The sequence below is a fragment of the Rhopalosiphum padi genome, chromosome 4 (genome assembly GCF_020882245.1).
Source record: "Rhopalosiphum padi isolate XX-2018 chromosome 4, ASM2088224v1, whole genome shotgun sequence".
In the NCBI taxonomy this organism is placed as follows: domain Eukaryota; kingdom Metazoa; phylum Arthropoda; class Insecta; order Hemiptera; family Aphididae; genus Rhopalosiphum; species Rhopalosiphum padi.
Window position 1 is genome coordinate 43,449,559 of NC_083600.1, and position 12,998 is coordinate 43,462,556.

Genomic DNA, 12,998 nt, shown 5'->3' on the forward strand with positions numbered 1-12,998 from the left:
TATTTCAATTTTAATAATTTTCCATTTTTTCTTCTCTATGTACACATTTAACAAAAAGTATAAAATAACGACCCAGTAGTATGAATAACTTTTTATAAAAACAAAATTACAGTTTTCAATGAAAATTAAAGTTTATAATTTAAAATATTGAGAAAAGTAGTACTATTTGATAAAGTTGCTTATTTGCTGTAAGGTTTTTTCTTTTTTTTATATTGGTAATATGCTACATATTTATTCAAACCTTTTATAATATTTATTTATTTGATTATTTCAATTTTAATAAAAAAGTAATTAATTTTATGATTTATAATAGGAATTTATCTCAGACGGGCGTGTATGATTAATCATATTTAAAAGCTCTTATTTGTTATACTATGCCATTAAATATTTAATGTAATGTATTAAAGATTTAATGGATAAAATATCATAAAAAAAAATTAAACTTTTACAGTGTTGACCTATTTATTAAGTTACTTTATGGTCTTTTATTGTATATTAAAATCTCATTGGAAAACTAATTTGTTGTACATAGAATTATTAACAGAAAATAAGACTAACAATGGACCACAATTTTATAATTATTATAAATTATAAATAATACAAGAAAGTTCACATTATAGTTATACAACATTACACATTTTATTAATTCCAAACATATACTTATACAGTTATAAACAGCTAATATTCAGTAAGATAGTAATCCAAATTATTTTTACAGAAGTAAAAATTTTAAGAAGAGTCATTGGTAAATAATTAAAAAGTATTTAATTTCCAAACTGTATGTTGAAAAACGGACGAGGTTTAAAAAAAAAACGTATAAATACTTTAAACAAGCAATGCTGGTGCATTTTTTTTCCCAGGCCATGCTTCTTTTGCATATTTTTTCTTTTTAGGTTCTGTTGAAGCGGGTTCAACTTTTTCAGACACGACTGGATTGGGAACTGCTATTTCTTCTATACTAGGGTTAATATCAACGTCTGGCGCAGGGTTTGGTAAATTCATACCAAGACGATTACCAATGGATGATAAAAATCCATGTTGCTTATTGTCACCATCTGGACCTAGTAAGTAAGGTTATATAAAACAAATTATAATTAAGTAACTATAATATATATCATAAAATTAAATTAAAAAAGAATTAATTAATTCTAACCAGGAATATCACTGTAAAGTGAATTATGTAAATGGGCACCAGGAATCATATTTTTCATGTAGTTTTTATTTTGACCATTAGCACTATTTTGGTCAATAGCAAAACCCATTCCATCTTTGAATTTCTATAAAATATAAAAAATATAAATATCTGTTTGGTAAAATTAAAATATTTGATAACATTTTTACTTTATTAGGTATGACAGTAGTCCTTATTAGGTTTCTAAAACGACCAACTGATGGATCAATATCTTCGGGATTAATTATCTGCTCATCTTCATTAAAATGGACTCCTCTTGTACGTTTTCGTTTTGTTTTCAATGCATCATCTGATATACCAAGCATCGATATACGTCGATTTTGTGCAGTATTAAATTCAGTCAAATTCTGTAATACAAATGTTAAGATATTTTTGGAATTTAAATTTAAATTATGTAAACATACATCAAGCTCAAGATCAGTTTCTGGTAGTCCTAATAAACTAGATGCATGATCAGATTCTCTCTCTAATTGGTCCATAATCGGACGAGGTCCAAAAGCTGATGTAGACTGAGGACGTTCTCGTATAATGTATGTTCGAGTAGACGCACCAAAATGGAATTGACTATTTATTGGTAATTGAGTGGGTTTATCGGCTTCAATTCTAATGCTACCAATGTATGTACCATGAGCTAAATTAAATTAAAAATAAATAATTAAATAAATTATGATAAAAATTAATGTTAACTGGCTGTCATTCAATAAACTCTATATTAGTTAGTTCAAATATTTTTACATTGTGAAGAATGACACTGGGCATACACAATTCCTGAAATATATCAGATAAGTGTACAAGATAAATTTTAAATTAATTAATAAATGATCTTTAAAAGGTATTAAAATAAATAAATTAAAACGTGTGTTATATCAATTTGATAATTAATCAAATAGAATTCCTACTGAACAATTATAGAAATAATATATTTTGTAGGTAAATTGTTACTTTATTTAATTGATTTTTGTAGCATGTAAACTGTAAAGTAAATTTATATCTAAAAACGGCAGTGTAATAATAAATATAAATAATTTATTGAATGGCAGCTGCATAGTAATTCCAACTTACTAGATCCAAGATCAACTAAAAACGCTCTATTTAAATGTTTGTGATAGACAAATGCAGCATGAACTCTTGAGCATGATTGATGATCAATACAAAAGTCACTCATTTGTGCATTGCGTCCAAATAAATAACACTTTTTCTGGTCCAACATCAATTTCTAAACAACAGAATGTCAAAATTTTAATTAAGTTTCAATCAATTGCATAGTTTTATAAACACAATTAAACTCACTTGAATTAATTTGTCTCCTTTTAATACATCCAAGTGTAAACCTACAGGAGGTTTACCGGCCCTTAAAACGAATAAATAAATTACATTTTATATTCATCCATGTAATACAACAATTAAACATCAAATGTTGATGCATTCTTAAAAATAAAAGTTGTATGTAAACAATCCTCACCAATTGGGAACATCATAATGATTAGCCATTATAAGTTATTATAAACGAACAATCTTATATTTCGAATAAAACAAACATGATTATATTACAGATTATCGGGAATAAGTCTAAGATAAAATCCAAATATTTGTGATGTGAATAATTATTTAAAGAGTAATTAAAATGAAAAATGATTTATTATTATTTAAGGTTTATTGTATAATAATTTTATTATACTGAACGAAAATAATCAAAAAAAATATCGACTAATAAACTAAGACTAACGAAGCCGAATACTTGTTCTTATCAATTAGGTATCTTATCACGGGTGTAGGGTATAAACAATTTGTACAACATAGCTATAACCGTGGTAAAAACCATAAAGTATCAAATTATACCCGCGTATAAACATTGAACCAGAAAGTAATATTTTTAAACTTTTAACAGTATAGCACAATATGTAGCTTAACGACTATTTTAAACAAAATAAAGAATGATGATATTATTTACTTATATAGGTATTAGGTATAAAGTAGATTCTTATTATGTCGAACGTCGATATCTCGAATTTTTCGTTATCTCGAACTACATTGAAATCCCTTTGAAACTACCATTACACTTAATAGCGTTTTGCTCTCGATATATCGAAATAAAATTCATTGTTTTTCATCATCTCGAGTACACAAATAATATTTTATTACGGGAAAAACAAAAAATTAAGCAATACATTCAGTATAGTGATTGTGATTTCATGCGTTGGTGTCAACTGTAAATATTTGTAGTTATTTGTATACAATAATATAGTGAAATGGAAAATAAGCGTAGATTAAAATATGTACTTACAATTAATTTTTACATTCTTACAAAAACATTAGTAATATTAAACAAACTGTAATGACAGATTAAAAAAAAAAATGTATTTATTTATTATTGTAGTTTGTTGGTATGTATGTAGTATTAATAGGTACTTTAAATATTCAAATTATGCATTTTAAACATTTAAATTATTTACCAATTTTTTCAATTTTTTTTAAGAATTTTAATAATACTCTATACCTATTACCTATATCGAAATTTTTGATATCTCGAGTTTTTTCCTGTTCCGCTTAATATTTGACATAACGAGAATCTACTGTATTAGATAATGATTATATTTAATAATTAGGTTTTTAAATTTTGTCAATCTGACCAAAAGATAATTAATTATATAACATTTGATGCATTTTTAAATTTGTTGGTGTGCATACTTCACAAATTATTATTATAATGTTTTTATTTAAATTAAGCTTTGGCGTCTAAGGTCATTGGTAACAAAGAATTTTACAGATACAATATTGTTTAGATATTACATAGGTTACAACTTACAGATTATAAAGATTGATAAGATTGGTCTTAATAATAAAGGTGATCATGTGTCTTATATTGTCTGGGTGAAGGGCTTCTGACAGAATGTTTGATACACCTGCTTGCTGCTTCTCATTAATCATTATTTAGTATTTACTTGCAAATTTATCAGAATCGTCTTAAATTGTATTGATTATTATTACCTAGGTACTTATTTAATATTTTATTAAAATGTTTATAGGTAGGTTAAAAACTTTTAGATGTTATAATTTTTTTTTTGGTATAGATATAAACGAATAGAAATACATAGATTTGTTTGAACTGTTTGAAGGGACGAGAAACTTAATATATGTTTCTATAACATATTAAAATGTATAATATATTATAAGATTTATTTTCATATCCTCGATTGGTTTTATATTATTCTGTAAATAACTTTTTCAGACAAAACGCATGTGCTCCTGCCAAACAGCAGTTTTAAAAATGGTTATGTTTATCGATAGGAAACCTGGTTTGACCAGGAATTTGTATAGGTAGATCATTTTTCTCAACAATTTTATTCTAAGAAACTGGAAACCTACTGATACCTCTGTATAGAAGTTTTAACCGAGCTCAGTTCAGAATCATATTTTTCGTAAGCCTTGATTTATCATTACTTCTAAACTTAACATCAAAACACTCAACGCGACTGCGCTGACCTAAGCTGAACATTGTCCATCTTGTATATACTTACGTATATGTATAGAAAATGGAAGTTAGTGATAGTTTTTTTTCAAAATACCAATATGTGTGTTCGTTATATTTTCATTGAGATAATTTTATAAACATTTTTGAGTATTAATCATGATTTAATCACCAAAATGTTGTTTTCTTTCTCCCTTATTTACACATAAATTATTTTTGTATACCTATTATGTTATGTTTTTATTTTATTTCTTTAATTATCCTAACCAAAGAATAATTATCGCATATAACACATTAAAATTAACAAAGTTAAAATAACAACTTATGCTGTTTGTATTAGTTGGGCAGTATTAACATTAAATTCATTAAAAGTTTTAATTACAGTAACCATTTGAAATTTTTAATGGTAAAATAACAATTGATACACACGATAATTTGTATTACTGCAGTTTATGGGGGTTACCCATTAGCACCAAAAAATATTAATTTGTTTTGGGTATAGCCCATTTGCGCTAAACTTACCTGCGTAAACATTTTACATTAACGAATTGGTTAATTCGTTTATTTAAAAGACGTCGTGTTTGTAACGTATAATAAAATTATTTCTATAAGTTTAAGTTTAAGATTTTAAAGCTTTGTTACAAAGCTATAATGGTGATAATATATTTTACATTTTATTACTCACTTATTATTAAGTTAATAAGTCAATGTATTTTATTAATCAGTAGGTAACAAGATCAGATAAAAAAAATAAATGATAATAAAATCTTAAAAAATAAAACTACATTGTTAAAACTATCTATAGATATTTGAAATTACAAAAACGTGGAACTTGGGGTGCTTAAAGTAAAGCTGGGGGTGCTTCAGCACCCCCTAGCACCCCCGTAATTGCGCAACTTGCTTTGTATATTATTGGGTTTGTGTAGAGAGATTGAAAACAAGTTATATATCAGTTTTATTATGTTGTACAATGTAGATATTCCGTTATTGGATCGTTATTCGTCAAAAGAACGATCGTAGAGTGATTACACAAGTTAAAACAAGATAAAAAAAAACTTTAAAAGCAATAACTGAGAATTATAAAAACGAAAAATTAACGCGTTATGAATATGTACAAATAGTTGAATTTAATTAGGTAGGTACAATAAAGATTAAGATGATATCTATGTATGATGTATTTATTTATATTTTATTATAATTAATTTGATTGATTATTTAAAAAATAATTCATACAATGGACTATGATTTAAATAAAATTGTATTGATTATTATTATTATTTGAAAAAAAAAATATATTACTTTATTTTAATCAATAAAGAAAATTTGGCACAAATGGCCTGTTGGAAAAAACATACCTTTTTTATTTTGGCGCAAATGGGTGATGCCCACAGTTTATGGTTCATTTTTTTTTACCGGTGGCATGAAACTATAATTGTGGAACCTGTAGGTCTTCTGTATGGCTGTACCTATCACAATTAACCTAACTACTTTATTATTATTTCAGCTTTTAAAAAAAACATAAGAAGAAGTTTGATTACCCTGAAGTATGATGTACAAAATATACATACACGCATGGATGTTTTAGAAACTCTACTTGAGAAAATTGATGGTGAACTTTCAGGACAACCAGATATCATTTATTCAGACAAAGAAGATATTAATATTATTAATAATGACAAAGATTTGCAAAAGGCAGAAGATAAATTAACAAATGATACCTTATACCGGTATGTCATTCAAATAAATAAATATAAATATACAATCTTTATACGTGTGCATATATTTTATTATTTTATAGATCAGAACTTTGCCTCGGTTATCATGCAATACTTTGGCAGCGACTATGAGAAAAATAATGCAAATACTATTCAGCGATTCATTTTTAGTGAAGTATTCTTTTATTGGTTTTAAAGGTAAAAACCAATTTTCTTCATTACAATGTTGCTCTGTTATATTTGGTAAGTTAAAATAAATATTAAAATTAATAAAAATGTACCTAAAAACTTAAAAAATTGTTATGTTAATTGGTATGTTTACAAACATACCTACTATATAATATAATGTTACACATATTATTACAATTTCACTATAAATGTGTAGATATATATGTTTTTAAAATTTTTAATTTATATATTTGTTTAGAAGCAATACGTTCAATTAAAAGGTATTCTGAAGTATAACATAGACATCGAAAAACCATTGAAAAATTGGATGGCTCAAGCAAGTCAAAGAGAAAAAATAAAAAAGCTTAAAATGAATAATACTAATTAATAATATATATTTATGATATAAATAAATATTTTAATAATTATTAATACATCATGATTTTTTTTAACCTTATTATTATAATTGAGTCTTAATTTTTCCTATTTTATATTCTGTTTATACTTTATAGCATGCATATGTAACATATGATATGTTTGGGATATCCCAAATAAAATTGTTTGCAGTTTATTTGATTGATTAAACTAGAATATCAAATAAATAAAATACATACAATACGTTTGTAATAATTTATTGGTTAAATACTTAGGATGACTAAACAATATTTGTGGTACTTGTCTGTTATAATAGGTATTGAGTATCATTAATAATATATATAATATATAATATAATATTATTTTATACCATATATAGATAGATGATTTTAGAAATATTTGATACCAAATTTAATATTTTGAAAATGCATAAATTAAACATTGTGAAAATATATCACTACAATATTATGAAAACATATAGCTATAATATTGTGAAAACGTTTAATCACCTGCCAAAAAATGTTTCTAAAATATTTTGACAATTTTTTAAAATATTGTAACAATCTAAATCAAATATTTAAATTTGTACTAACAATATTTTCACAATATTTTGAAAATATAATTTTGCTGTGTGGGTTATAACAAGTTATGATTGTCAGTAGTGTTACCAAGATTTATTGATGGGAGATTAAGTGTATCTACAAATATAGTGTATCATATGTAATGTGTATACTAGTGCTGGATTTATGGGGTGCAACGCGGTGATCGCTCCTTCCTTACATTTTTAAAAATATATTTAATATTATTGATATTTTATAAAAACACATGCCTATTCGTCGAGTTTAACAGTTTATAATTATTTTATAATTTATCACAGAGTGAATGAAATAAATAAATACAATTTGGAATGATTGCCCAAGTAAATAAAAAACAAATAACAAGATGACACTGTGTCACTGTGATTAAACATATTGAGTATAACTGCATAACTATAACTAAACATCTGACATATGTATCTAAATTGAAATGTATATAAATATATAGACGATTTGTAGGAAATGGCAAAAACATCTCAATAGAGTACCTATTCATGCTGTCGTATTGGATCAATTATATTTATATAATCAAAAGTAAGTTCATAATAATTTAATCTAATTTCACAGTATGATAAAAATATTATGCTCTATGTTCTAGTACACCATTGAATATACATCCAGTGGCGTGCAGAACTTTTTCTTCGTGCGGGACAAAATTAATTTTCCACCCACCCACCCACCCAGTCGAAAATATACCTACATTTTATATATATATAAAAAAAAATGTAATTCTGTTTCTTTTTTTGTCTTTTGTAGCTATTTAAGTTAATAGTTATAGTTATTACCTATGAAATATCTTTAATTATATAGTTAAGTTCTAACCATCCTATACTAAAAATTTCCGACCACTAACCTATTACTCCAGGATTTTCAAGTGGGGCCTCATTAGTGACATTTCTGCACGCCAATGATACATCTATTATTCTACTTTATTATTATAATTGAGGTTATCGTAGTTGCAGATATACTATCTCCAATAATAAATCAAATGAAAAGAATAGTACCTATTAAAATAGTAGTAATACTACTAATACTAAACTAATAATAGTAATACAAACAAGACAAATTGAAAGTTTTGCTCCTCAAAATTCTACTACATTAGAAGAACCGTTTGGATTTTAGGACAATTGGACGTAAAATAAAAAATAAATTAATAAAATATGAAAAAAATTATTTATTACAATACGCCAAAAATAGATCAGTAATAAATTTACAAGGAAAAAAAATTAAAAAATGTTATTAACACAATATGAATTAAGTGAAATATTTTAATTAATTCCATTTCAATTGACAATAATTGTGTTTCAGTTTTGGTTCATATGAGTATAAAAATACAGTCAATAACAGTCTCCCTGAAAATTATAGAAATTTATTGATGCGGATAAACGAAATCTAAGCAAATTATGTTTGATCCAAAAATTGACGATGTGCAATTGTTTTATAAAAAAGGTAAAAATGAACAATAGTGATACGCAAACGATAATTTTTATAGGTATTTACCTATAAAAGATTGTCTACAGAATATTATATCCTTAGTCAGTTAGCTAATAAAGTTCTGCTGTTAACAACTTTGATGTCATATAAAAAAAATCTTTAAATTTATCTCGTAGAATCATTTTTTTTTTATTCTATTTTAATATTTAACCATACTCAACTTTCACATATCGCTATAAAGTTTCAATAGTTTCTGTTTGATTTCCAGTGTTGTGATCATCAAGACATTTAGTTATTATAATCTTTATACGTTTACAAATATATGTTGTAAAAAAATATTTAACTATTGGTTTTTTTGTAAGTAATAAATTAAAAGTATCAAATAAAAAAATAAGAAAATAATTGTGATTAGTATCTATTTTTAGGTAATAATATAGTGTGTATGATATAATAAAGACCCGCACCAAAAAATTACTTTCTACATTATTAAATCGCTAATCACCGTAGAAATGTATAATAGTTTTTATTAAATTATTACTTTTAAACAAAATATACAATAGATCCTTTATGTACGATTTTTACATTATGGTAAAGGCCCTGTGGGCGCCCATAGTATATGTGCATATTTTGAGTTATAACGAGGTGTTTAGTTGAACAGAAATTGAAATGGACTTTCTTCAGAGTGTGGACACTCGTGCATAAGATCACTTTAAAGTACTGGGGAAAGTGTTTCCTTGAACATTTAGCAAAATAGGTTCATCTGATTCATTACATATATACGCAGGTTTTTGAGCCTTGCCTGTGTTTTGCCTGACGGCATTCAACTGAATACACACATCAGTCTGTAGAACACACTTTTCTTTTGCGAGAGGCCAGTTGTGCATATCATACAAGTATAAAGAGCACACTCAACATGACGGATGTTTCGAATTGTAGCAATTTTGAGTATACATATACTTCAAGCCATCTCTTAAGTATAAACGCGGCGAGTTCATATTTATATACCCACCTACTGTAATGTCATCGAATATGTGATGTATAAACAACTGTTTCTGTGTGATGTATAGCATACTTATATTTATGTCATATTTATATTTATCCACAGACATTAAATTATTACTGTAGACATTTCGTAAAATCAAATAAATTTTTAGTTAAAATGTATTATTATTAGTTTTATTTTTATTTCAGAGTTATGCAATGACACTATTTATGAAATTAATATTATGTAAATCGTTTTTCATCTTAAACATTTAAAAAATACTGAAATTGGACATTTGGACGCCTCATACAATATATCAGTATTTTCTAATCTTCTTCTAATGGCGATCCATAAATTTAATGTTTATTGGGTACGCACTCCCCCCCGCTTATTAATAATAATTTGTATTATAAGAAATTTTATCATTGAATTAATCTAATACAATAATTAATAATAAATATAAAATTCTATTTAATATAAAGATAATTTTTAAATTAAAAATTGAGAAAATTAGAATTGAGTCTCTCTAATCGTAAATTAAAACACTATTCATTTATACCTACTTTTATAGTCTCTAGGTAGTAGGTACTGCTCATTGCTCAATTGTACTATCGACCGATACCAAATTGACAGTATTAAGAGCACATTTTTCCGATTAGACAACACATTTTCCATAATCCTGATAAATAATATAAAAGTTGCTAATAATATATTGATATCCATTGTAAAATGTATATGCACTACAACTATACATAAAGTAATTATTACTCCAGGGTCCTTCATTCTACAATACTAGTTAGACTTTACATTATTTATTATACGTAGAGGTATCAAATAAAACATAACTTAAGCATTTGTCTTTTTTCGGCTAAAATTATTTTCATATATTTATTTAAATTTATTTTATACATAAAAAATAATCAAGATAGTTGCTTTTTTAGTTTACGAACACCGCAAGTCGTGACCCATAGGTTGGGAAATATTGTCGTGTATCATAATTCATAGACGTTGTTAATCCATTTTATTTCCTTCAAAATGGTATAAGTATTTAATTAGTAATTATTAATTTATAATGTTACTCTAAAAGTGAAAAAAAAATTATATTATATTATTTTTATACTAAACTCGTTAATATAAGATTCAGACATAAAAATAAAAATTAGAGAATAAAATATATAGAACGAATTTACATACTTGGCATTTTTTGCATAATTATACGTTTTGCAATCAATAATAATGAAAAAGTCAACGAATATTAATTAAAATGAAAAATGGATGGTTCTATAATGCTGCCAGGTAAACATTTCTGTTTGTTTGCTTTTAATGATGACTACATTGCATGTGCAAAAACATGGTACCTACATCCGAAATTATATACAATTATATAATTTATTATTATTATTTATGGTACCTATTATGTAATTATTATGCTAAGAAATCAGTATATTATATTTTTGAAATATATTTGAAGAATTTTTATATGCCATTGGTTTGGTGACATATTAATAAGTGTATAATACAGAGTATAACTGTATAATATATACGAGTATAATTCCTGATATGACCTCAAATTGATATTTTTTATATTTTCCTTTTCTTTTGAGTCTTTAATATTATTCTACTTATACGTTGAATAAATAAATACCCCATTCATTTTTGTCTTTAAAATAAAATTAATTTGGTAACGTTTGGATACCAACAATATTTTATAATTTAAAATTATATCATTACTTATGTTGCATTATCTTATAACATAAGTAATAGCATATATTATAATAAAAATAAATTATCATTAAGAGTGATTCTAAGGGAATGTTTCTCCTCAAATTAATTTTTTCTCTGTTAATTATATATGTATTTATATTATACATTTTTATTTTAAGAATTCACAGGTTTTTCTGAAAAATAATATAAGTTCTAACTTTTTATTCTATTATTATTTTTATAGTTTTTCATTTTCTATTGAACAATCGATTACTCATGCATCATATCTTTTAATGAATATATTGTAGGGTTGTACAGCCTAGTGATTATTAGTATAATACGATGAAACAATAATAAATCACGATATTATATTATTATCATTTATACATAAATTATGTGTATGAAAACAAATTATGGTTATACAAATTATAGAAGCCACCAACGTAAAGACCTTATAGTTATACCTATAATCTACCTACTTACGCCATAAATTTTACTTTTGTTTCATGATAGATTTATAACTGGAGGGTGATATGGCATATATTTATTCTAAACGTTAATATAATGTGTTATAATCTACTATATCGGCTATATCGATTTTGTAAAGCGTGATATAGTATATAATTAAAAATGTTTGAAGAATATTATAATATTTAAATAATTTAATAATATTTTTATAATCGAATATGAAAAATACTGTAAGAATCTAGATAAAACTAGCCAGATGAGTTTGGAAAAAAATATTCAGACAACCACGATATTATTATAAATCATATTTTACTCATACCAATAAAAAAGTAATGCAACTTTAATAATATTATTTAAAATTGTTTTTAAACATAAATCTGCATGATGGTTTTATTTTTTTATATGATATTATAGTTTATAAACGCCATAAAAATAGTATCATCGCAAATTCTCAATGATCCGCCTAATATTTTTATAATAAAAGAAATAACAATATTATTTGGATTCGTAATTTGGCTTATATAATGGCCATAAATATACCACATATATATATATAGCATTATAGCCTACATAATGGATTGATTTATCTATTAAAATATTCTATGTTTGTTATCTTATTAGTGGTTTATTAGTATAATATTTAAGTATGTACTTATACCAAGTATATAATATAAACCTATAGTGACTACCGGTTTCTAACATTTTTAACTTTCCTTAATAATGTAAAAACACTTTAATAAACCCAGTAAAAAACCACTCAGAATAATTTTCATAATAATTCATATGTATATTATATTTCGGAATATATTAACGAGGATCTATTGATTCTGTCGAGACCGTATACCTAGCAATTTTTATCAGTAATAATCCTGTTTCCTTAATAATTCAGCTTTCT

At 24.9% G+C, this 12,998-nt stretch overlaps 2 protein-coding genes across 2 annotated transcripts; one reads left to right on the forward strand and one right to left on the reverse strand.

Moving 5' to 3' along the window:
* Positions 1–614: 614 nt before the first annotated feature.
* Positions 615–2,917, reverse strand: LOC132928604 (nuclear inhibitor of protein phosphatase 1). Its single transcript, XM_060993397.1, has 7 exons — positions 2,655–2,917; positions 2,483–2,543; positions 2,255–2,408; positions 1,597–1,823; positions 1,342–1,539; positions 1,154–1,277; positions 615–1,061 (listed from the first exon to the last, which is right to left on the reverse strand). The coding sequence occupies exons 1-7, from the start codon at positions 2,681–2,683 to the stop codon at positions 826–828; spliced, it is 1,029 nt and encodes a 342-aa protein (XP_060849380.1). The 5' UTR covers positions 2,684–2,917; the 3' UTR covers positions 615–825.
* Positions 2,918–6,035: 3,118 nt separating this feature from the next.
* On the forward strand, positions 6,036–6,911 carry LOC132930008 (uncharacterized; the record flags this gene model as incomplete). Its single annotated transcript, XM_060995667.1, is given in 5 exon segments — positions 6,036–6,039; positions 6,166–6,392; positions 6,460–6,619; positions 6,804–6,837; positions 6,839–6,911. Coding segments are annotated over 5 exon segments (498 nt in total), but the record flags the coding sequence as incomplete, so codon positions are not given.
* Positions 6,912–12,998: the final 6,087 nt, after the last annotated feature.